The 24,394-nt window shown below is 48.9% G+C and overlaps 1 protein-coding gene across 5 annotated transcripts; it reads left to right on the forward strand.

Moving 5' to 3' along the window:
• The first annotated feature begins 49 nt into the window (after window positions 1-49).
• USP5 (ubiquitin specific peptidase 5) lies at window positions 50-22,471 on the forward strand. 5 transcript variants are annotated; one of them, XM_038396723.2, is made up of 20 exons: window positions 50-249; window positions 2,552-2,677; window positions 3,248-3,314; window positions 9,311-9,444; window positions 9,655-9,800; window positions 10,138-10,322; window positions 11,676-11,770; window positions 13,089-13,282; window positions 13,524-13,595; window positions 15,150-15,237; window positions 15,454-15,579; window positions 16,078-16,231; window positions 16,689-16,863; window positions 18,151-18,239; window positions 18,499-18,690; window positions 19,260-19,403; window positions 19,547-19,692; window positions 19,824-19,977; window positions 20,832-20,916; window positions 21,151-22,471. In XM_038396723.2, the coding sequence occupies exons 1-20, from the start codon at window positions 142-144 to the stop codon at window positions 21,242-21,244; spliced, it is 2,574 nt and encodes an 857-aa protein (XP_038252651.1). In that variant the 5' UTR covers window positions 50-141; the 3' UTR covers window positions 21,245-22,471. The 5 variants fall into 5 exon arrangements, with proteins under 5 accessions (XP_038252651.1, XP_043357062.1, XP_038252662.1 ...); XM_043501127.1 differs by having other exon boundaries at window positions 113-249; window positions 2,534-2,677; window positions 21,151-22,074; XM_038396734.2 differs by having other exon boundaries at window positions 117-249; window positions 18,499-18,621; window positions 21,151-22,074.
• Window positions 22,472-24,394: the final 1,923 nt, after the last annotated feature.

The raw sequence follows: 24,394 nt of genomic DNA on the forward strand, positions 1-24,394 counted from the left end.
GAAGGGGCGGAGCGTTAACGGTAGCTCCGCCTCTCTGCTTGTGCGCCTGCGTGGAAAGGGATTGGCTAGCGAGTTTCTGACAAGGAAGGTCTGTGATTGGTCAGGGTGGGGCTGTGGGCGGTGCTGCAGGGAGCCGCTGTCATGGCGGAGCTGAGTGAGGCGTTGCTGTCGGTACTGCCGGTCATCCGCGTGCCCAAGGCTGGAGACCGGGTCCATAAGGAGGAATGCGCCTTTTCCTTCGATACACCGGTAAGCTGTTCCCCCCCCTTCACTGTGAGGCCGCCTGCTCTCCGGCCTGATCCTCCGCGCGCCTGGGCCCTAGGGACCGGCCCGCGTGGGGCATGCTGGGATATGAAGTCTTCCATGGGTGTGGGCTCTCTTCGGCTCAGTTGAGTGTGCGGCTGCGAGGACTACAGCTCCCGGCAAGCCCTGAGTCCCGGCCCCATTCCTGGGCGAGTTGTGCTGGGGGGGGGGGTGTAGTTCTCTCCAGCCCAGTGTTGCCCGCGGGGTCCTGCCTTTCCGCCACCCCGGCAGCGTCTCCGCGCGCGCTTGTCCTGCTGACTCACTGCAGGGCGGCCCGGCTCCCTCAGTGCCCGCTGGGATGGGGAGCGCAGACCCAGAACGGCTCTCTTGTGCGAAGCATGCTGGGAGCTGTAGTCTACTGACCCCTTCCCCAGAGCGAGTCCGAGGGGCCTGACCGGCCGCGCTGCAGCCCCCGAGACTAGAGTCGCTCCACGGGCGGCACGGAGGGCTCCTCGCCCCGCTGCCCTGTTGGCATCTCTGGCGGGCTGGGCTGGGCTGCTCGCGGTGCACGTTGGTGGGCGTAGCTCAGCTAGTCTGGCAGCACTCCCCTCTCCGCAGGCCCGGAAACATCCACAGGGGGTGACCTCATTCTTGATCCCCTTGACCACCCTCTGGAGTCCGGGTTTGTACGCGCACGCTCTCCCGCTCTCCTTCGTGGGAGTTGGTCGAGGGGGGAGTTATTGCTGTTTCTTACACCTACACCCTCGAACCCAGTTTGCGGGGGAGATCTGCATCACCTCCTGGGGGCACAGCCAGGCCCTTTCCTGGGGTGTGGAAAATACATAGTTTCTTCTAAACATCAAGGCAACTGAAGAGGTTGAACCACCCCTAAGCTCCTAAATTAAAGTCCCTCAGAACCTCCCTGGGCTCACCTTGTCTTACGGACCCTACCTCCTCTTAGGTTGGAACACAAAGTTCTCCCTGGCCCCAAAAGCTGGGGATACTCCACGCTGTGTCATTAAAAGAGCAGTGTACCTTCTCCCTCCCTTTCCCCTTCCCTCCAGCCACGTTCACCCAATGGAGTTACAGCCTCAGGCATTTCTAAAATGGTTCAATTTTTTCATTGGGAAGTTAGTGTTGGTTAAAGTGCTTGATTGGCAGCCCATGGGAATTGGAGGCCTTTATCCTCTGACTGGGATCAGCCCGAGTAGCAGTAGAACAAGTTTTTCTCCCTGTACATTGCAACTGCCATTGCAGTTTATATGGATGAGTACAGATGTGTGAGATGTTTTCTTGTATCAAATTGTAACATTGTCAACCAAATTCCTAACAGGCTAAACACGTAACTTACAGCCAGTCTCTCACTTTGTTTTTACCTTTTTTCTCTCTCTTCATGACTTTATTCCACTTTCTTTTTTTCCCATATAACTAGATCTTTTTATGTTGTCTTCAGTGTCTATTTTTCCCTTTACCTCACTACAAGAATTAAACCTACTAATCAAAGACAGACATGAAAAGATTTTGGGTCCCGCTGTCCAAAGCAATGAAAGACTCTTTCCCTCTTCTTTTCCTCCACAAGCCCTGCATTTGAATTCTGAATCCCATTTTTTGTTTCTATCTCCATTTCAGCTTTCTGATTGCTGAGACACAGATTGGGTATTCTCTGCTATTCTGTCTCTTTCCTGGTCTCCATATTTAGGTGTGTCTCATGCCCTCCTCCACCACTTTTACACAGCATCAGTGCTGTAGGTGCTGGGAGGTTGCCAACGTGTGAGACTGACCTGATTCTTATCCTGGTCTGTTTCACAGCTGCCCACTAGGTTCCGAAACAACAGTAAAACCAAAAACAAGATTCTAGTTAAACTTCCACTCTGCAACAATTTGACAAAGCTCCTGGCAGCACCAGTAGTACTAGATCCATCTATCTGCAGAGACAGACTGATGTAGCTGCATCATACTTTGCAACTGTAAGTTCTAAAGGCTTCTTTAAATAAGGCTACATCTCCTCAGAAGTTTATGGGTCTGGCCTGATTCAGCTTCCTACCCACTATGGATAAACGGGCAAGTGGCTTTTCAAATCATTCATAGTGGGGGGAGATACGTATCTTGCTCTCAACTAGAGTGAGACTTGACAACTCCTTTCAGACCAGCCACTGAATGGCTGACACATGGGCATAATTTGCAGTCATTGAATGGAGCTGGATTAGAACCAGTATACTAAAAGTAAAAAGTCTATTCTGTTCTGTTGAATATCTTCCTTTGGCCCCTCTGAGACATGTTTCCCACTCAGTCTGTCTTTCTCCCCTAGGAGTCAGATGGGGGCCTGTATATTTGTATGAACACGTTCCTGGGCTTCGGGAAGCAATATGTAGAGAAGTACTATGGGAAAACAGGCCATCGGGTCTATCTGCATCTCAAGAGAACACGCAAGCTGGTAAGAATGGGGTGCTTGGAGCTGGGGGACACACTGCACTACCAAATGTGCTCTGAGTCTGAGAAGAGGGATCCAGCTCTATGTTCACTCAGACCTGAGGTTTTCCCTCATCTGAAACACAACCTTGTGTTTCTCCCCCCACACCTTGATGGGACCCCAACTCTGGAGCTCTGACTCAATTAATGACAGGTTTCAGAGTAGCAGCTGTGTTAGTCTGTATTCGCAAAAAGAAAAGGAGTACTTGTGGCACCTTAGAGACTAACAGATTTATTTGAGCATAAGCTTTCATGAGCTACAGCTCACTTCATAGGATGAATTCAGTATTTTCCACTGAATGCATCCAATGAAGCGAGCTGTAGCTCACAAAAACTTATGCTCAAATAAATTTGATAGTCTCTAAGGTGCCACAAGTGCTCCTTTTCTTTTCGACTCAGTTAGTTATTGTACTGGCTGCCTGCCCCATCTCTCTCTACCTGCAGTATCTGCCTCAGTTTCACAGGCTTTGGGCTACTCTCAGACTGTTTGGCCTCCTTATTGACTGTCTCCTCTCTCTCCTTGCCTCTAAAACAGAAGGAGGAAGACAGTAGCTCCAGTGCTGGAGATCCCCCCAGGAAGAAACCCACGCGCTTAGCTATTGGTAAGAAAACAACTCCATCTAGCCCAGTTTCCCTTCTGTGCCAGATCAGACCTCTACAGCTGTCTGGCTCAGTGGCCATTCACTCTTGCCTTTCGTGCCCCTGTGCTGGATTAGACCCGGTAGTCCCATCGAGTCCAATGTCCACGTGTCAGGGAACGGCCAAGAAGGATAGCTGTTTAAAAACCTGCTGCAGTGATGAGAGTTCCTTTATGTTCAAGTCTGTAATAATGGGGTTCTGTTAGCAGATGGAATTTGCATCTTCTCTAAAATCATACATAGATCAGCTTGAACACTGCTATGCAAGGTTAGGGGCCGGGGTAGAGTTTGGGGAAATTTTGACATTGCTTAATCAAAAGGTTTCTGAGAGTCCCCCATAAAATTTTACATAGTTGAAAAACCTAACCCTTTTTAGTGAAGATAGGGGAAAAATTATGGTCAGGCTCCTCATTAAACTCTTCTGTCTAGAACAGTGATTCTCAACCAGGGGTACGGGGTCTCTTTGGGAGCCATGAGCAGATGTAAGGGGGGGCCACCAAACAAGGCCAGTGTTATACTTGCTGGGGTCCAGGGCAGAAAGCTGAACCCCCACCGCATGGGGCTGAAGCCTGGGGTTCTGAGTCCTACCACCCAGGGCTGAAGTCGAAACGTGAGCTATGTAGCTTCACAGGGGCCCCTGTGGCATGGGACCAAGTTAGACTGACCTCACACTTGGTAAGGCAACCCCCCATCCTTTCTTGTATTTATACCTGCTTCTGTATTTTCCACTCCATGCATCTGATGAAGTGGATTCTAGCCCACAAAAGCTTATGCTCAGATAAATTTGTTAGCCTATAAGGTGCCACAAGGACTCCTCGTTGGTATAACACATCACCTTAAAATTCCTTTTTGTGTTGCAAAAGCTACTGAGCGTGATTTGGGCCCTCTCAGCACTGCTGCAATAGAAATAATAACACCGAGTTCCTATCATTTACCCCCCTTTTTACAGAGGGGGGAACTGGGTAACAGAGGTTCTCCAAGGTTACTTGTGTCAAAGCCAGGAATAGAAGAGAGGTTTCTTGGTAGGGCAGATGCTTTTACCCACTTAGCTATGCTGCCTCTCGGAAAGATTAGGCCAAATCCATGTGCTTGGCTATGCTCTTTGTACAATTGGGTTATTCCTGTGTACCCACTCTACAAAGCTTTGTGAGACTTGCATCTCCATTGGCCCAGCAAATAGCTGAACTTGATGACACTTCAGTGTAATGAATGAGGCTGGGGACTGTAAGAAGGAAACGACTGGTCTTTTGGTTAAGGCAGTGGTTCTCACCTTCTTTCTGCTGCAGGCTTCCTGTGTGACGTAGGATTAATTGCTTTGGGGAAGATTTTCAAAACTGCTGAAAGGAATTTAAGAGCAAAATCCCATTGATTTCTGGTCTTAAATCCTTTCAAAATCTCCACCTTAGGGCTTGTCTACACTTACCAGGGGATCGACGCGTAGCGATCGATGCATCAGCGATCAATTTAGCGGGTCTCGACCTTGTAAATCGACCGCAGATCGCTCTCCTGTCGACTTCTGTACTCCACCTGAGTGAGAAGTGCAAGGGAAGTCAACAGGTGAGCGTCTCCCATCAACATGGTGTTGTATGGACCCTGCAGTGAGCAGATCTAAGTACGTCGACTTCAGCTACGGTTATTCATGTAGCTGAAGTTGCGTAACTTAGATCGATTTCCCCCCATAGTGTAAACAAGACCTTAGTCTCTGTGCCTCTTTCCCCATCAGTAACAGGGGGACAACAAAACTTCTCTACCTCACAGAGAGGGGGAAGGATAATTCCATCAGTGTTTATGAGGTGTTCAGTATTGAAGTGGGGGGCTTATAAGCAGCTCAATAGATCATTGTGATCCCTGTGGTAAGCTGTTGGAGAGCCTCTCCCACCTGACGAGCCTGAGGCTCACAAGGAGTCCACCACTCCATCAGAGCTTTAGGAAGCTCTGAAGGGCCATCCTGAAACCCTAGTAGCCTGTTTTGTTTTAGGGTTCAGGAACCTTTTAATGCTCTGGGGATTCACTATTCTCAATCGCTCCTTGTTGTGGGGGAAAAGCATGGTGCTCTTTGTAGAGACTGGGAGCCCTGAGGATACATCAGGAGAGACGCTGAGAAGGCATTTTTGTGTATGTGAAGAGTCTGGGGATAGTGTGCTGACTTGTGTTTTTCAGTTCACTATGTTCCCGGTATTTCTGAACCCACCAAGGTTTGTAGCTCTCTGTCACTGTGCTGATGTAACAGCATCACCATATCCTTGCACTGAAGGGGTATTTGGAGGAGGTGGAGGGTGAGAAAGCATTGTGCTTGGTGAAATTTATATTTTTTTATTGTCAGTAGTTATTAGGCTCTTCCATTTGATCAGGTGCGGGTGGCTCTTGGAAGCGCTGTGGAATGGAAGTTCTTTTAGACAGTGACTGTTTCTAAAACACTGGGTAAAAGGGACTGCCCCACAGGGTGGGTAAAAATGGATGATTTAAATAAAACAAAATCAGATTTTTATTTAAATATTTTATTTTTAAAAATATGCCTATTACAAATTAAATTTGAAATTGGCAACCTATGCTAAGACTTAAACGTACTAGAATCTTTTAAATTAATTCAAATTATAAAAATATTCAAGAACTATGTATTTGCTGCTGAAGTTTTAAAGAAAGTCGTACCACTGAACTGGAGAAAGTCACTGGCTAAGCACCTAGACCAGAGTTTGCTGAAGTGCTAAACCAGCTTTTGACACAGTAGCCTCTTTTGCAGGTGCAGAGAGAATTTTTTCTTTATTTCAATTCAACTAGTCCAGTTCAATAACTAATTCATTTAATGTTTAAAAACCGATTGTCAGTTGAAAAAGCAAGAAAATTTGTTTCCTCTCTTCCAATCTATGAATAAAAATGTGGTGTGAGAGGACATTTGGGGCTGGGAAGGAATTTTTCCCCAGGTTTGATTGGCAGATGTCCCGGGGATTTTTCACCTACATCTGCAGCATGGGGCACAGCGGGTCACTTGCTGGTTTGAACTATAGCAAATGGTGGATTCTCTGTAACTTGAAGTCTTTAAATCAAGATTTGAGGACTTCAGTATCTCTGCCAGAAGTTATGGGCCTATTGCAGGAGTGGATGGGTGAGGTTCTCTGGCCTGTGATGTGCAGGAGGTCTGACTAGATGATCGTGATGGTCCCTTCTGGCCTTAAAGTCTATGAGATCTACTAGTTTTAAAATCTTGACCAGAAACAGTCCATTCAATTAATTAACTACAGATAATACTTCCTTTCTTTAATAAATCAGTTTTAAAGGCAAACCATGTTGTGATAAACTTCCTATTTTTTCTTATATCTATTTAAGGTGATGGTATTTAACTAGCACAAAATAGTTTAAAAATGCTGGTTTTGTGCTCACTAAATTGAATTCCATCTTCCATCCAAATGCAGCTTGACAGAAATCACAAGCAAAAAAGGCTAAAAATGGTGAATAGTGCATAATGTAAAAAGTAAGATTCTGAATAATTAAGCTATATAATTGCTTAAATAAACATGTATAGATATAGTGTATTCTTCTGGTTAGCAAAAGAGTATCAAATTTTAGTGTAAAGATTCTATTTAGTTACAGATGAACATATTTTTAATGGTTACCAATCAATGAGAATCAATCTTTCTTTAGTAAATTAACTAAAAAGTACAAATGTAAAAACAAGATTAAAATGGATGATTTTCAACCAAGGTTTCCTGCTTGCTGATTTAAATCACTTTGATATATTTTTTTTTTTTGTATCAATCTGTCCTATTCAAGGATAACACTAAGTTGAACCTGCTGGCAAGCAAAGTAACAACTAGTATTGACTGCAAAGACTAGACGCCTCTGCCAGAATAGAGTGAACCATTGTGTTGAGACAGAGAGAGACATCGGAACCCAAACCAATCTAGCTCATTTGCCTTTTAAAAAAAACAACACAGGAAATTCACTTACAAAAATGTCAGGTTAACGTTGTTTCTGAACCAAGTGCTGTCTGCTCCCTGTACCCTTCAGGAATGTAGGATTTTAGATCCCCAAACTCCAATGTTAGAAAATCAGGAAATGCTCAGTTAGGGTGACTTCTCCTTTACTCTTGTCCAAACTGCGCATTCCTAATGACAGTCCCTTGGGGGCTGAGTTCAAAGTTAGGCTATCTGATATTTCCATAACAAACTGTCACATTCCAGGGTGCAGTTCAGAACATTAAGGAGTTATGTCACTGTCTGCCCTGCAACCATGGGTGCCTCATAATGCTTTGCTGTTGTAGCTCCCAACCTGGGCTGCTCACAAACAGCCTAACAGAATGCAGATCACACCCTGAGTGTCTGTGTATAGCTGCAGCCCTGATCCAGTGGGTTTGACCCCAGCAGCCTGTCGGCAATCTGGCTTCCAGTCACCCTCTGGCTTCCACCAGCCTTAGTTACTAATTTCAGTGTGACCCAAACACACTCCCAATCCTGAATTTTCCCAAAAGTGTGTTTCTAGCCCTTTCTTGGGCAGTTCAGATATTAAAGGTCCGTTGCCCCTGTAAAGGGTCAATATTCAACCGTTTGCTACTTTAACTGGAGTTACCAAACAGTTGAGTTTAAACACGGCTCTGGATTGGTTTAGATTAGAAACAAGTTTATTAAATTACAAAGAGAGCGATTTTAAATACAGCTATATAGTATTAAAGTCAGAAATGGTTACAAGAGACATAGATAAAACACTTCCTAGCTAAAATTTAACAAGCTAGACTTGGTTCAAGATAAAATCTGTACCACAGGTTCCCAGCAACACAGCTGACCAAATCCTCAAGTCAGGCTCTCCCGCAAAGTCAAATGGCTGGCTCCTTTGTCGTCTTGGGGTGGAGAGAGAGAGAGAGAGAGAATGTGCACGCACACACGGGGTGTTTTTGCCCCTCACTTTTATAATCCAGTCATCCTTTGAAAAATATTTTCTTGCAGTTACTCTTAGATGAAGTTCATTCCAGCTGTATGGACAGAGACATGGAGTTTCGTGGTGTAAGAGGTTCCATGTTGTTTGCTATAATGCAGATCAATCTGTTCCTGGCCCCCTTTGTTGCCAAAAAATGGCCAGTTGACAAGTGATTGCCAGTCAACTTTGATGACATCTGGCTAGAAGCATCATCTTGTCCTTAGAGAAATCAGTTTGCCCCCCTCCCCCAATTTGTCTGGTAAACACATTGTAGTCATAATTTCAGCTTATGTGCATAACTCTTAATATGCATTTTGTACATATATTACATAAGAATATTGATGATCAGTGTGTTGCTAGTTTTTAAATGATATCTCACAAGGCATATTTTGTACAAAGATTATTACAGGAGTATGTAAGGTGTGAATATTGGGGTGCTTTCAGTCACACAAACATTATTCTTTGATATGTGGTCAGTGACTGCTCGAAAGTAATACTAGAGTCCCCATTATGCAGAGTGCCTGTGCCTGTCTGCTGTCATCTCAAAGGGGATGGAGTAATGGGGAGGGTGTGGGATACTACTTCAGCTGTGCATTTCCCGGTTTCTTTAAGTCTGTGAGGTTTGTTCTTGTAACTCTAACATTTCTGGGGGAGACCTGAGCTAAGCACTTCCATGCCCTGCCCTCAAACACTGGAACAGCAGGAAGCCTCCCTTTGTGGAAGGTGCAAGGAGCAATGAACACGCTGCCTTAGCCAAGTGTTTTGAAGTGGTAGTGCACTGGCCCTTGGGTTTGGGCTTCCTGTGTCCCCCAATTACAGTTAGTTGTCATTACATCTGTGAATCAGGAGCATCAATGCCTCTTGGTGGTTCAGTCCTAGCTAATGTCACTATAGACTTAGACAGAGCTAGTCACAGCTCTACGGTTCCCTACTTCACACAATATCCAAGGCTGGAAAGCCCCTCTCTGGGGTTGGCATTCATAAGGCAAGAAAGCTGGCTAGGTTATAGATTCTTTGCCTTTTCTCTTACTGCAGTGTTCCTTCTCTTGTAGGCATAGAAGGTGGGTTTGACATCCCAGAGGAGAAGTTTGAATATGATGAAGACATAAAAATAGTTATTTTCCCAGAGCACCTGGAGATCCCACGGGATGGGCTGGGGGGGCTGCCAGACATGGTCCAAGACAGGGTAAGTCTTTATTTTCTGTCTGCAGGAAGCACGCTCTTTTGTAAATTGGATCCAGTAGTGTTGTGGTCTCAGGACTGGAATAGCATGAGGGGTGGCTGGGCAGAATGGAGTGGCATTAGCAGAGCCTTGTGGGGAGCCCAAGTCTGGAATAGCAAGGGTAGGTGATGTGAAGCTCTTATTCCCCCTATTTCTCCCGCTCCCCAATTCCAGATTGCCAGTGCGGTTGAGGCTATCCTGACAGCAGATTCAGCCTCGCGGAAGCAGGAGGTGCAGGCATGGGACGGAGAAGTTCGGCGTGTTTCCAAACATGCTTTCTCCCTGCACCAGCTACAGAACAGCGTCCGCATCCCTCCATGGTGAGTCTGGCACTAAGCCTGGCTAGGTTCCCTCTTGCCCTGGACACTTCACAACACAACTTCCCTCTCTAGGGCTGTGATGGGACTGTTGCTGGTTCTGCTCCATGTAGTCACGCCTCTCCCTGATCAAGGTGTGGCCCGTGATACAAGCTGGTAAATTCCTGGAAACTCTGTGGGGGGTGGGGGGTTGACTAGAACTGACTCCTGCCCTATAGGTCTCCCCAGGTCCTCTGCTTCCCGGAGTAGGAGGGGAGTGGAATCCCAAAAACCTTTGCTTATGTCATGGTGCGTGAGTAATAGAAAATAGACTGCTCCTTTTCTCTTCCACTGCTGGCAGTGGCTGGAAATGCAACAAGTGCGACATGCGTGAGAACCTGTGGCTCAACATGACTGATGGATCCATCCTGTGTGGCCGGCGCTACTTTGATGGCAGTGGCGGCAACAACCATGCAGTTGAGCATTATCGGGAGACTGGCTACCCGCTGGCTGTGAAACTGGGAACCATCACCCCCGATGGGGCTGGTGAGATGGGGGCACTCAGTGGAGTTGCAGGTGCCAGGCATCTGAATGGGCTGAATGTGGCACCATGCTCCCCTGACAGAACAAGTGAGGGGGGTTTTGGGGTGTCACACTAATTGTGCTAATGCTGTGGCCTAGGACATGCACCAACTAGCTGCCACCACCAACAACTGGGTTTTCCTGGCCTGATACACATCTTGGGGAGAGGGCAATGAGATAATTGCTGAAACCCTGTGCTTCCCCTGCCCCCTTTCTTGGAATTCAAGGGCCTTTGAAAGGGCTATCTGTATTCCCTCTTCCCTCCAGCCTGGGATAGGGGGTGCTCATTGTTTTAGTGGTCTGGGACAGGGAAGGGGGGTGAATAGCGCAACATCCCTCTGCTAGCGAGGCACACAGGGCCTTTGTACTAGAATCCAAGGCAGAGTTGTTTGCTCCTCTTCCTTACCCCACATCTCTGGGGAACTTGGGTCCCCCATTCTTCCCACCTTAGGACAGTATTGCTCAGACCAGTGGTTTTCAAACTTTTTTTCTGGCGACCCAGTTAAAGAAAATTGTTAATGGCCATGACCCAACGGAGCTGGGGCAGAGGGTTGGGGTGCGGGGAGGGGCCAGGAATGAGGGGTTTAGGGTGTGGGAGGGGGATCTGGGCTGGGGCAGGAGGTTGGGGTGAAGGAGGGGGTCAGGGCTCTGGGCTGGGGGTGCAGGCTCTGGGGTGGAGCTGGGGATGAGGTGTTTGGGGTGCAGGAAGGGGCTTTGGGTTAGTGGGGGGCTCAAGGCTGGGGCAGGGGATTGTGACCCGGGGTTGGGGCACCGCGGACCACACTGCACCCCAGAAATGGCCAGCAGCAGGTCCAGCTCTTAGGCAGAGGTGTGCAAGCGGCTCTACGTGGCTTTCACTCACAGGCACCACCCCTCACCCCCAGCTCCCATTGGCCAGTGTTCGGGGTGGGGGCAGCGTGCGGAGTCCTGTGACCTCCTGCCTAGGAGCTGGACCTGCTGCTCGCCCTTTCCGGGGCGCAGCGCAGTGTCAGAACAGGTAGGAACTAGCCTGCCTTAGCCGGGCAGCACTGCCGACCAGGTCCTTAACGGCCCAATCAGCGGTGCTGACCAGAGCCACCACAACCCAGTGCCTTACATTCCGCGACCGAGTACTGGGTCGTGACCTGCAGTTTGAAAACCACGGGCTCAGACAGTTAGTCTGTTAGACCTTAAAGCTCTGAGCACTTTATGAGAGAGAGAGCACTCTCTCCCCCTAGCAGCAGGTTGTTTGAGGAAGAAAGAGTGGGTGTTGGTGGGATCTGGGAGTGGTTGGGGTATAAGCTAATTTCTTTCCCTTTCCTGTCTGTATCCCCACAGACGTGTACTCCTATGATGAGGATGATATGGTGCTGGATCCTAGCCTGGCTGAACATCTGGCTCACTTTGGGATTGACATGCTCAAGATGCAGAAGGTGAGAGAGAAATTCCCAATCAAAACAAGGGGGTCTAAGTATCACAGTTGCACCTGTTTTCTCTCAGGGGTTCAGCAAGGGCACCACTGCCAGGGTTCTGGCTCCCCAGCTGTCACCTCTCTTGGGTGGAGATGCGTGTCTCTCTCCCTGCTGACTGGGGTATCTCCAGGCTGAACAGTTCCCTTCCTTCACTGTGTTATTCCCAGCATAAAACAGAGTACCTGAGCAGACTGCTTGGTTTCCCTTCAGAGAGTGATAAATGTGACTGCCCCAGTTAAGCTACCGCACAGCTCTTTCTATGCAAGCTTATTTATTCTTAGGGCTAAAGCATTATTCAGAAAACACTAAAAGAAGCAGTATGCAGGCTAATAAGCTTACCAGAGATCACCCCAACTCTGATGTGGGTTCTGGCAGTGATTAGCCCTTCAGACCCAGCAGAGGGATCCCGTCTGTGGTCACAAGTTCATAACAACCTCAGCTCAGAACTAGCACACTCGTGAAAAATTTAGTCCAGCCTTTATACAGTTCAGAGGTTTCTGATCTGGAGTTTCAAGGAGCAGGTAATCAGCCGACAATGGGTTTTTCTCCCTAGGGTGTAGCTTCAAAAAACCTCCCAAGTACCTCCAAGGAAACTCACTTCTCACATATTGTCCAAAACAGTTCTTTGAAGTTCCTAATGTTTCCCAATAACACACTATCAATTACATTTTTAATACAATGGACCTCCCAAATGTATTAAACCTAATTCAATAAGGTTTGTCTAGGATATTGCAGGCATTTGTCCTCTGTCACACTGAGTCCTCAGCTGGATCCGAGTCTCCGGTCACCAAACAGGGTGGGAGCTGTAATTCAGTTACTGTGCTGTGGTCATTGGGTACACAGCCCCCACTTCCTCTCAAGCAGAGAGCTGACTGGTTTTCCTTTCTTCTCCTACACCCCCCCCCCCCCCCCCAGATTCATTCCCTTGTGGCTCCTATTCAGTACTCCAAGCAACAGGGCCTCCCTTGGGGAGATGGCTCCTCAGACTCTGACACCTCAGTGCTGGGGGATGGTTCCTGAGCTCCTTTTCGTTGGCTCAGACTTGCCCTGTTCCCCTTCTGCCCCCCCATCTTTCTCCCCTTGGAATTGGCACCCCTTAGACATTTGAACACTCTTTCCATGTCTTTCTCTCCTCCCCCCCTCTCCCCCCCCGTCATAGTTTTCACCAAACCGGATGAATTTAGCTTTGGAATATCTCCTGAAACTGTGTCTTTCTGGCCCAGAGTGTATCTGTGGCTCTTCTCTGAGCTCCCCCCTGGTCCATCTCTTCTCTCCACAGACAGACAAGACAATGACCGAGCTGGAGATTGACATGAATCAGCGCATTGGGGAGTGGGAGCTGATCCAGGAGTCTGGGGTGCAGCTCAAACCCCTCTATGGCCCTGGTTACACTGGCATCCGAAACCTGGGCAATAGTTGCTACCTCAATTCTGTGGTGCAGGTGCTGTTCAGCATCCCTGACTTCCAGAGAAAGTAAGTGAGCTAAGGGAAGGCCCCCTCCCCTCACCACTGCTCCAGGACTGTGGGTTATTTAGGCCATTTAGTCCTGGTCTCAGTCCCAATTGCTCCAATTTCTACCTGAATTCTGAGAGGAATTAATTCACTTCATCCTTTGTGGGGTGCTGAGATCTTACCTTCTGAGGTTGGGAGCCTTATAAGCCAGTTACCAGTGCTCTGTCTGCAGCTCCCTTTGCGTCTCTGGTTTGCTTTGCAGGTATGTGGACAAGCTGGAGAAGATATTCCAAAGTGCTCCCTCAGACCCCACGCAGGACTTCAGCACACAAGTGTATGTAGTGCTCTGAAGAAGGGGGATGTGGTATGGATTTGGGGTGTTCCAGTCAGGGGTCCCATCCCATTTTTAAATTGCATTGTGTTGCAAGTAGGTCCCACTTCTGAGATGCCAACCCTTTGTAGTCATCAAAGATCTCTGGAACTTTCCAAGAGTTGGGATTTGACTAGGAGATTGGGCTTGATGGGCTAATGGGTCTAAGCCCCAGCCTCAATCTCACAACTGTATAGAGTGGCAAATGTCCTGCAGGGCGTAGTAACCCATGCTGCCACTGGGAAACTCCTGGTGGGTGTAGTACCGCTAGCTGTCCGCGGAGGGTGTCTGGCTCTGCAGCACAGACTTCCAGCCAGAGAGAGGTGTCTGGGGCCATGGCTACGTGATCGATCTATCACGTCTAGTGTAGACACGGTAAATCGATTCCCGATCACTGCCCTCGACTCCGGAACTCCACCCCAGCGAGAGGGCAGAGTGATCGTTGATCCTGTGCTGCAGGGACGCGAAGTAAGTGATTCTAAGTTGATCTAAGATACGTCGACTTCAGCTATGCTATTGTCATAGCTGAAGTTGCATATCTTAGATCGACACCCCCTTCCCCCCGCAGTGTAGACCAGACCTGAGAGAAGAGTATACTGGTTTAGGTGGGGGTAGTCCAGGGGTTCTCATAACAAAAATGTTGGTGGCCTGAGAGTGTGGCCACCAACTGACAAATTTTCCTGAAATACTTAACTAACTTTAGGACAAACAAACATATATGCACATACACACATCCAGGGATTGGGTCAATTGCTAAAATGAGAGGGGGAGGTGGGGATTGGGAGGGCTGACTTGGGTTGGCAGGGTTGTGTGCAAGGGAATGGTAGTGAATTGGTGACTGGGGCTGTGTGTGAATGGGAGTCTGGAGGAGATGGGAGTAGAGGAAGATGGTAGGGGGAGAAGTTGGGCCCAAGAGAGCACAGTGAGGGGTTGATAGTGGGTATCTCCAGTTGTCTTCTGTCCACCCTGGGCAGTAAAGTGTCTATCTCTCACTTTGGAAAAATCTGATCAACCTGCTGGTGGGAATGGGGTGCAGTTTGCATCCTGCTATCCCGTGACTTGGGCCGCAGCCATCACGGATTTAGAGGGATTGCATTCTGCCTCCCTCAGCCTCCTGTACAGAGTCACTTGCGGGGTTTCACTTCCTGTGCCAAGATGCTGCGAGATGTGGCTGGTAAACGACTGTTGCAGCCCAGTGCTGGCTGCCTTTCTGTGAATGGCTGAGGCTGTCCCTCCACAGTCCTTACCCACTGGCCAGGGAGGAGTTGAGGCTCAGTTTTAAAGTTCTGTGAGGTGTTCAAATGGAAGATGTCAGACAGGACTGGGGGCAGCAGAGCAGGATGAGACAGAGGAGTCTGGGCTGGGTAGGAAGAGGGAGCTGGGTCAACCAAGGTCAGCTGGGGCAAGTCCACGTGAGTTTCAAAGCTGGAGTGATTGAACTGGCTCCTGGAGTGACCAGGGTGTTTGGGTTGGAAGCAGCTTGGTACAGCTTTGATGGTGAATTGTTTGCCATTCCAGAGCCAAATTGGGCCACGGGCTACTCTCTGGGGAGTATTCAAAGCCAGCCTCTGGAGATGGGGAACAGCAACCGGATCAGAACCAGAAGGTGAGGACTGGGGCCTCACTACCCTCATGGGGAGGGAATGCACTAAGTGTGTCTGTAATGGTGTGGGGGATCCTCTATGGAGACTCTGTCCAGGGCGTTGACCCTAAAGAGAGACAGGGTTTGGAAAGATGTACCCCAGGGCAGAGCTGTTGGGAGGCCATGCTCACTCCTTCCTCTTCCTCTTCTCCCCCCCCCCCCCGCCTCCCTTTCTTCTAGGGCATGCAGGATGGCATTGCTCCACGCATGTTTAAATCTCTCATTGGCAAAGGGCACCCAGAATTCTCCACCAATAGGCAGCAAGATGCCCAGGAGTTCTTCCTGCATTTCATCAACATGGTAGAGGTAATGACTGATCCACACTTTCTGAAATCCTGGGAAAGGGGCAGCTCCTGTTCTGAGCTCCAGCAAGTGGGGGGTGGCACTTAGGCTGGATGGAAATGCAGGGAGGGGATCAGCATGCAGGTATTTTGAAGCACCAGGTTCACCAGAACTAACTTTTCAGGATATCAGTGAGTGACTGCTTCGGGAGAAGGGGATGAGGGTGCCCAACTGCAGTGCCTTTTGTTCAGGGCTCACCCCCAGCCCCTGTGAAATTGCTGTTTGTAGACTTTGCGGGAGCTTGGAGTACTCAGAGCTCCCTCTAAAAATCGAACCCTCTCCTTTGGGGTGGGAATGGGATTGGTTTCTGGAGACTGATTGAAGGGCTCCAGCTTGTACACTTGGACCAGGGACAGTGGAGACTGTTCTTTGTCTGTGTCCCATGTGGGGCTGCTGCTCTTGTGATTGGTTGATCTGGACACCTTGATATTACACCCTTCTTCACCATGTTGCCCTTCCCAGAGGAACTGCCGCAGCTCAGAGAATCCCAATGAGGTCTTCCGTTTCCTGGTGGAGGAGAAGCTCAAGTGCCTGGCCACAGAAAAGGTGAAATACACCCAGCGTGTGGACTACATTATGCAGCTGCCCGTGCCCATGGATGCTGCACTCAACAAAGGTCAGTGGTCTGATGGGGACTGAGGAGGGGGCAGCAAGCACTGGGATCAGTGAGGAAACTCTATCTACTGTGCTCCTTTACTGGGGTTGAGAGGATCCCTCAAGGACCTGAAGAAGCAAGGACCTGTTCTGGAGCCAAATCCTTCTCCTTCATCACCCCATGGAGCTGGGCAGGGTGGATTTCCTCAGAGATGCTGTGGACAGGTATCAGTCACTCAAGTTAGGGATCAAACCTTTCCCCTGCCTCACCCAAGGCAAGGGTTGTGACTTAGCCTGTGGGACTTCAGCATAATGAAACCATCTTGATGGCTGGAGGAGATTGTGTGCCCTATGCACCACTCTAGGGAACATGTCCTGATAGGCCTGTCTAGCTTGGTGTCCTGCTTCTGGAGGTAGCCAACAGCAGGTGCCTTCTGAGCACCCGGAATCTGGACCTGACTTCTCTGCCTTGTCCCCAGATGAGCTGCTGGAATATGAGGAGAGGAAGCACCAGGCAGAAGAGGAAAAGCAGCCACTGCCTGAACTGGTCCGAGCCAAGGTGCCTTTCAACTCCTGTCTAGAGGCCTATGGCGCTCCAGAGCAGGTGGATGACTTCTGGAGCACAGCCTTGCAGGCCAAGTCTGTGGCTCTCAAGTGAGTGTGGTTTGGAGGTACTATCTAGGATAGAGATCAGAGTGTGAAAAGCCCTCTTGGGAACCCCTTTCCTACAGTACCCTGGGCAGGGATGTTTCCTAGGGCTGCTAGTTCCCCTCTTAGAAATCCATGACTTGTCAACCCTGTGCGGTGGTTCATGAGCCTCTAGGCTCAGTCTTGTACCATTTTTCCATGGGGATTACGGTGGGCAGAGTTAAGGTGGCTGTGGGGTCCTCAACACTGCATTCAGTGGTGGTACAGAAAAAAAGCAATGGAAAACCAGAAAATTTGGCAATGGTTTTGATGCCCCATTATCAGTGTTCTGACATTCTTAATTTGAGTTATGCTTTAAAGTATGCCTAGCCTAGGAGGGAGATATAGACAGTGCTCTGTTGTCCTCCCCAGCCTTAACTTTTGTTTTAAAAGAAGTCTCCAGTTGTTAAAGTTGAACAAAACTTTCAAAACATAAAATGAGCTGCCCCAGTCACTTCAGCAGAGTTAACTCAAATGCCAGTGGTGATACTTTGAATGTCAGATTTATTAACTGTTTCACTGTCCAAAACACAGATCATAGTAACTCAAGGCAGTAATGAAGAGCTACAATGTCTGCTGAGTGGCTGTTTGTTCTGCTGCCATTGGCATTCCTTTTCCAGTCAAGAAGGACTCAAGCCCAAGGAGCCTAGCAGAGCCCATGGGGGGAGATATTTTGTTATAGAAAAACTGAAAGACACCCCTTAGCAATAACAGATCTAAAGAAATGTTGCTTTTCAAGTTGACATTATTCATATTCTACTGCAGTTTGGAGTAATGACTTGTGTTCAAACCTTTTCTCATATCCAATGCTGAATATACCTCATTCCTTCAACTATAGTTAAAATGCATCCATACATGTTTGTTTTACTTGTATTTAATTAGAATTCTAAAATCTGTGGTGGCCTGTACCACATGACAGGGTTTGCATGGGAGGGAGGAGTGTTTGATTTTCCTGGAGGTGGCCTTCACCCCAAAAAGTTTGGGAAATGCTAGGTTAAGCTCTCCTCCAGTCAGAGCACTTCCTCTGGAAATTGTTCAGGGTTTGGCAGGCTCAGTGCTGAGTACAGTGGGCTCGCCCCAGAGCCATACAGACTGCTCCCTCTGTATTCCAACAGTAGCTCTGGAATGTGCAAGACTCCAAATCCCCTTCCTTGATTTCTCCCCGAGCCAGCCAGTCTCCCCTAGCCATCCTCCTCCCCCATTAACAAAGCACAGGGTAACCTGTCCAGACATGACATGTCACTCTTTTTTCAGGACAACCCGGTTTGCCTCCTTCCCAGACTATCTGGTGATCCAGATCAAGAAATTCACTTTTGGCCTGGATTGGGTACCCAAAAAGCTCGGTAAGGATAGTGAGGTGAAGCACGAAGCATCGGGATCAATGAGTCCCCAATGCTGCTCTGTGTAGCAACACCCACATGCTTAGGCATTGAGGTCTCTACTGACAGGGGAGAGCGGTCCTTACTGCGTTGCTGTACTGCTGCTGCAGAATGTCCCATGTGCATTCTCTACCCCAAATGGCTTATCCTTGAGGGCTGCTCATCCATGCTCTTTGAGCTCACTGAACACGACCCTGAGGGTCTGATCCAGACTCTTTTACAGATGTCTCTATCGAAATGCCAGAGGAGCTGGACATCTCTGCGCTGCAGGGGACAGGGCTGCAAGCTGGTGAGGAGGAGATGCCCGACATCGCACCTCCACTGGTGACGCCAGACGAGCCCAAAGGTAGCCTGGGGTTCTATGGCAACGAGGACGACGACTCCTTCTGCTCCCCTCACTTCTCCTCTCCAACATGTTAGTGACTCTTCTTCTCTCCTCCTCTTAGTGCCTGACTCACTCCCTCACTCTCCTCATCACTTGTCTCCCTAACAAATGATTTCCTTCTCCTTCAGTCTCTCTCTTCCTGTTCCTCTACCAGTGACTGTGTCCCCTTGCATGCTCATTGTACAAGGATGTTGCTGGCCCCAGTAGCCCTTTCAGCTGTAGGTTTGTCTGGGCCCATATTAGGAAGGAGTGGGAAGAGGGGCATGCACAATGCATCCAGAAGGTCTAGCTGGGAGAGAAGTTTGGTTGCACAAAGATCGGCGGCATGGTGAGAGGTGAAGAGGAAATAAAGCTCCTGAGCCATTGCTAGGGAGTGCCTGGCTCATGACTTTAATCTCTCCGCCCCCTATATGAGGCTTGCGTGCTATGGGGGGTAAGGACTTAGCCAAGGGACGGGTAAGGCTCACATGAGATTCAGCTAGGGAGGGAGGCTTGAGGTTTGCACAAGGTTGTGTGGAGGGAGGGGACAGAACTCACACTAACGGGGTGGGTGGGAGCAGGACTGCCAAGGCTCCTCTAATCTCTCTGTCCCTCCACAGCCCCCATGTTGGATGAGTCAGTGATTATCCAGCTGGTGGAGATGGGCTTTCCCATGGATGCCTGTCGCAAAGCTGTGTACTACACAGGGAACAGCGGGGCTGAGGCTGCCATGAACTGGATCATGTCGCACATGGATGATCCAGGTATGAGAACACATGACCACGACGAAGCCCTCCCACCTGGATCAATGTGCTGTATGCTACAGCGCTGCCTGCTGGAGAGGCCAGTGCTGTTTCCCCATCACCGGAGCTAGCCCCTCTGAACTATGTTCTGTTTTCTGCTACAGATTTTGCCAACCCTCTGGTTCTTTCTGGATCTAGTGGGCCAGGTTCCACCATCATCTGTCCAGACCCCCCTTCAGAAGATAGCTTGGCCACCATTGTCTCCATGGGCTTCTCCCGAGATCAGGCTATGAAAGCCCTAAGAGCCACGGTAAGGAGCAAGGATGAGATTACTGCTGGATTGCAGCCTTATAGGCCTGTGGCTGGTAATGGCATCCTCAGGGAAGGGAGGTGCTTAGATTGAGGGGTTCCTGATCTGACAGTTTTCCCCTCTTCCTGCAGAGTAACAGTCTGGAGCGGGCTGTGGACTGGATCTTCAGTCACATTGATGACCTGGACGCAGAGGCTGCCATGGACATCTCAGAGGGGCGATCGGCAGCTGAGTCCATCTCTGAATCTGTCCCTGTGGGTCCCAAAGTGCGCGATGGGCCTGGAAGTGAGTCCCAGACACTGGAGGGCATGAGTTCTGCCCTCCTCTGGGTTCTGTAGAGGCAGTTCAGTTCCTGGGGATGGTGGTGGTGGTGGTTTCTAATCATGGGGCCCCGGCCTTCCCCAGAGCTTTAGCCTCCCTAAACTGTTAGGTCTCTCACTGATCCCTGAGATTCTAGCACCTCTGAAGAATTGATCTGGCTGCTGGGGCAATGTAACAGAGAGGAAGGGGAAAGGGTCTGTGCCCACTGGAAATCATCAGAGGGATGAATGGGATGTGGTGTCTAGTCAGATGCAGGGGAGGAATAGGGGTATCCTGCCAGGGAGGTAAGGAGGGCTCTGCTCCTATCCTTTGGAACTCCATCTCTGTGTTGCCTCTGAGATTGTTCTTTTCTGTTCTCCTATCAAAACACCTGGGCTCTAGCCAGCTAAATCTTTGTGGGAATTCATGCCCAAGCTGCTACACTATTTGCTGTAATGTGGAAAGCCCCATACAGCAGATATGTGAGCCAGGGCCTCCTCACTCATCTATTTCCCCCTCAAACTCTGAGAGGTAGGCAGCAGGTAGGGCCGCATTGAAGGAGCTATCATCTCTCCTCCTGCTTGCTTCACCAGTATCTCCACAGAGCTTGGGTCTAAAATTCTCTTGGCCTTGTGATTAGGCAGCTGCCTTGTTCCACCTACTCCACCATGAAACATGTCTTCTCAGCCATTAGTGCGGCCCAGACCTCTGAAGGCCTCTCTAGGGAGTCATGGGACAATAGCTCCTCTCTAGAGAGGGGGGGCAGGAGTATCCAAGGGTATGTAACCCTCTTTGCTCTTGTCTCTCTCTGACCACCTCTTTTTTCCCCTCTTCCTCAGAGTATCAGCTTTTTGCCTTCATCAGCCACATGGGCACTTCCACCATGTGTGGCCATTATGTTTGCCACATCAAGAAGGATGGCAGGTAAGAAGGGCTCGAAGGGACAAGAAGGAGCCTAAAGGCAGCAGCTTCTAAGGATAAACCAGTATCATTCCCCCTTTACTTCAGTGTCTAGTGCCATTCTCCCTGTGGATCCACTGTCACTGAGGGAGGGAAAAGAGAGGAACAGGCCCCTGTGTCATATAGGAGGGAAAGATGGGGACAGACTTGCAGGTCAGCTGCAAGCTGGTGGCTCTTATCTCTCTGTCTCTGTTTCAGGTGGGTGATTTACAATGACCAGAAAGTCTGCGCCTCTGAGAAGCCACCCAAGGATCTCGGTTACATCTACTTCTATCAGCGGATTCCCAGCTAGAACCCCCTCCTACTGTGTGCAGAGTGGGGAAGCAGGCTGCTGGCATGAGGAGGGAGAGGCAGTGACAATAAATACAGAGAAGCAGTGCACATTCTTTCACCCCACTCCCCGCTGTGTCTCCATCTATGCCACTGCTGTAACTCTGGGGGCAGGCATTCCTTGGCTAATAAAACTGGGGGCTGGGGCCCCCATGGACATGAGTGAAGAGGGGTGGGCAGATGGATTTGTTTCAATATAAAATCTCTCATTACCCCTTACTCCAAGACAGCCTCTAGTGCTTTGCTGCTTGGTGTAATTATGCCATCCCCTTTCACGCTGAAAGGGGAGGGGGTGACGTGTGTGTGTGTGTGTGTGTGTGTATGTGTGTGTTTAGCTTCTCTCCCTTATCCCCCCTTCCCAAAAGAGGGTGCTATGCAGGAAATAATGTGGGCCATAATTAGCACCACTTCCTCCTTGTGTGCCCCTTAAATGCCAAAATACATGAAGGATAAAATAAAAATCTGAATACCCCCTGGCTTCTGTCTGTCCCATATGTTAGTGGGGGGCCCCGTCAGCTGGGGTATCTGAACTCCTTCCTCATCTAACACAGTGCTCAGTGTAACCCTGCCACTGGCAGTTCTCCTCTACTTTGGCATATGAGCCCTTGTGCTAAGCTTGGATGGGAGACCTCACTGTAAAGCTAGATGCTCTCCTGTCTTTGTCAGCACCTGTTGTCCTAGCATGTGGACAGTGACGTGATGCAGGAGATATATCTGTTAAAGCAGAGGTGAAAGATGGCTGTGCTACCTGTAGCTAATAAATATCCCATCAAGTGGGGGCATTTGCCCCTGCATTGTTCAGTAAGTTTGCAACTGTTAGGGTTGCTCATGCCTAAATACCCATTGCTTGAACAACCATCCTATGTGGCTCTGGCTATGACGATCCACTCACTTATGTTTTCCACACTTGATTATTGGTGTAACAATGCGATCCCTTGAGAAATTACTGGGTACACAATGCAGCAGCCTTTCTGGTAAACACAGCTCTTGTTTGTTTTCTGTAGTGGTCCAGGTCAACGTCTGTTCTCATTTAAAGCCCTACATGTGATGAGCCAGAACAATTCCCTCTCCCATCCTTGACCAGTTGCTGGGGACGGTACATGATTGTTTTGTTCCTCCTTTTTACAGGATGAAAGCGCTATCCGTGTGCTTGTGTGTGCACGTAATAAAGTACAAAAAAAGTCAGGTTTCAGAGTAGCAGCCGTGTTAGTCTGTATTTGCAAAAAGAAAAGGAGTACTTGTGGCACCTTAGAGACTAACAAATTTATTAGAGCATAAGCTTTCGTGAGCTACAGCTCACTTCATCGGATGCATTTGGTGGAAAAAACAGAGGAGAGATTTATATACACACACACAGAGAACATGAAACAATGGGTTTATCATACACACTGTAAGGAGAGTGATCACTTAAGATAAGTCATCACCAACAGCAGGGGGGGGAAGGAGGAAAACCTTTCATGGTGACAAGCAGGTAGGCTAATTCCAGCAGTTAACAAGAATATCAGAGGAACAGTGGGGGGTGGGGTGGGAGGGAGAAATACCATGGGGAAATAGTTTTACTTTGTGTAATGACTCATCCATTCCCAGTCTCTATTCAAGCCTAAGTTAATTGTATCCAGTTTGCAAATTAATTCCAATTCAGCAGTCTCTCGTTGGAGTCTGTTTTTGAAGCTTTTTTGTTGAAGTATAGCCACTCTTAGGTCTGTGATCGAGTGACCAGAGAGATGGAAGTGTTCTCCAACTGGTTTTTGAATGTTATAATTCTTGACGTCTGATTTGTGTCCATTCATTCTTTTACGTAGAGACTGTCCAGTTTGGCCAATGTACATGGCAGAGGGGCATTGCTGGCACATGATGGCATATATCACACTGGTAGATGCGCAGGTGAACGAGCCTCTGATAGTGTGGCTGATGTGATTAGGCCCTATGATGGTATCCCCTGAATAGATATGTGGACAGAGTTGGCAACGGGCTTTGTTGCAAGGATAGGTTCCTGGGTTAGTGGTTCTGTTGTGTGGTGTGTGGTTGCTGGTGAGTATTTGCTTCAGATTGGGGGGCTGTCTGTAAGCAAGGACTGGTCTGTCTCCCAAGATCTGAGAGAGCGATGGCTCGTCCTTCAGGATAGGTTGTAGATCCTTGATGATGCGTTGGAGAGGTTTTAGTTGGGGGCTGAAGGTGATGGCTAGTGGCGTTCTGTTGTTTTCTTTGTTGGGCCTGTCCTGTAGTAGGTGACTTCTGGGTACTCTTCTGGCTCTGTCAATCTGTTTCTTCACTTCAGCAGGTGGGTATTGTAGTTGTAGGAATGCATGATAGAGATCTTGTAGGTGTTTGTCTCTGTCTGAGGGGTTGGAGCAAATGCGGTTATATTGTAGCGCTTGGCTGTAGACAATGGATCGAGTGGTATGATCTGGATGAAAGCTAGAGGCATGTAGGTAGGAATAGCGGTCAGTAGGTTTCCGATATAGGGTGGTGTTTATGTGACCATCGCTTATTAGCACCGTAGTGTCCAGGAAGTGGATCTCTTGTGTGGACTGGTCCAGGCTGAGGTTGATGGTGGGATGGAAATTGTTGAAATCATGGTGGAATTCCTCAAGAGCTTCTTTTCCATGGGTCCAGATGATGAAGATGTCATCAATGTAGCGCAAGTAGAGTAGGGGCATTAGGGGACGAGAGCTGAGGAGGCGTTGTTCTAAGTCAGCCATAAAAATGTTGGCATACTGTGGGGCCATGCGGGTACCCATCGCAGTGCCGCTGATTTCAAGGTATACATTGTCACCAAATGTGAAATAGTTATGGGTCAGGACAAAGTCACAAAGTTCAGCCACCAGGTTAGCCGTGACAGTATCGGGGATACTGTTCCTGACGGCTCGTAGTCCATCTTTGTGTGGAATGTTGGTGTAGAGGGCTTCTACATCCATAGTGGCTAGGATGGTGTTTTTAGGAAGATCACCAATGGACTGTAGTTTCCTCAGGAAATCGGTGGTGTCTCGAAGATAGCTGGGAGTGCTGGTAACGAAGGGCCTGAGGAGGGAGTCTACATAGCCAGACAATCCTGCTGTCAGGGTGCCAATGCCTGAGATGATGGGGCATCCAGGATTTCCAGGTTTATGGA

The sequence above is a fragment of the Dermochelys coriacea genome, chromosome 1 (genome assembly GCF_009764565.3).
Source record: "Dermochelys coriacea isolate rDerCor1 chromosome 1, rDerCor1.pri.v4, whole genome shotgun sequence".
NCBI classification, from domain to species: Eukaryota; Metazoa; Chordata; order Testudines; family Dermochelyidae; genus Dermochelys; species Dermochelys coriacea.

Bases quoted from the DNA above. Each gene is read 5' to 3' on its own strand.
- USP5 (XM_038396723.2), top strand. From the start codon at position 142: ATGGCGGAGCTGAGTGAGGCGTTGCTGTCGGTACTGCCGGTCATCCGC. The intron at 9,445-9,654 runs GTAAGTCTTTAT...CCCCAATTCCAG, and splicing joins CAGACATGGTCCAAGACAGG to ATTGCCAGTGCGGTTGAGGC. The intron at 15,580-16,077 runs GTAATGACTGAT...TGCCCTTCCCAG, and splicing joins ATTTCATCAACATGGTAGAG to AGGAACTGCCGCAGCTCAGA.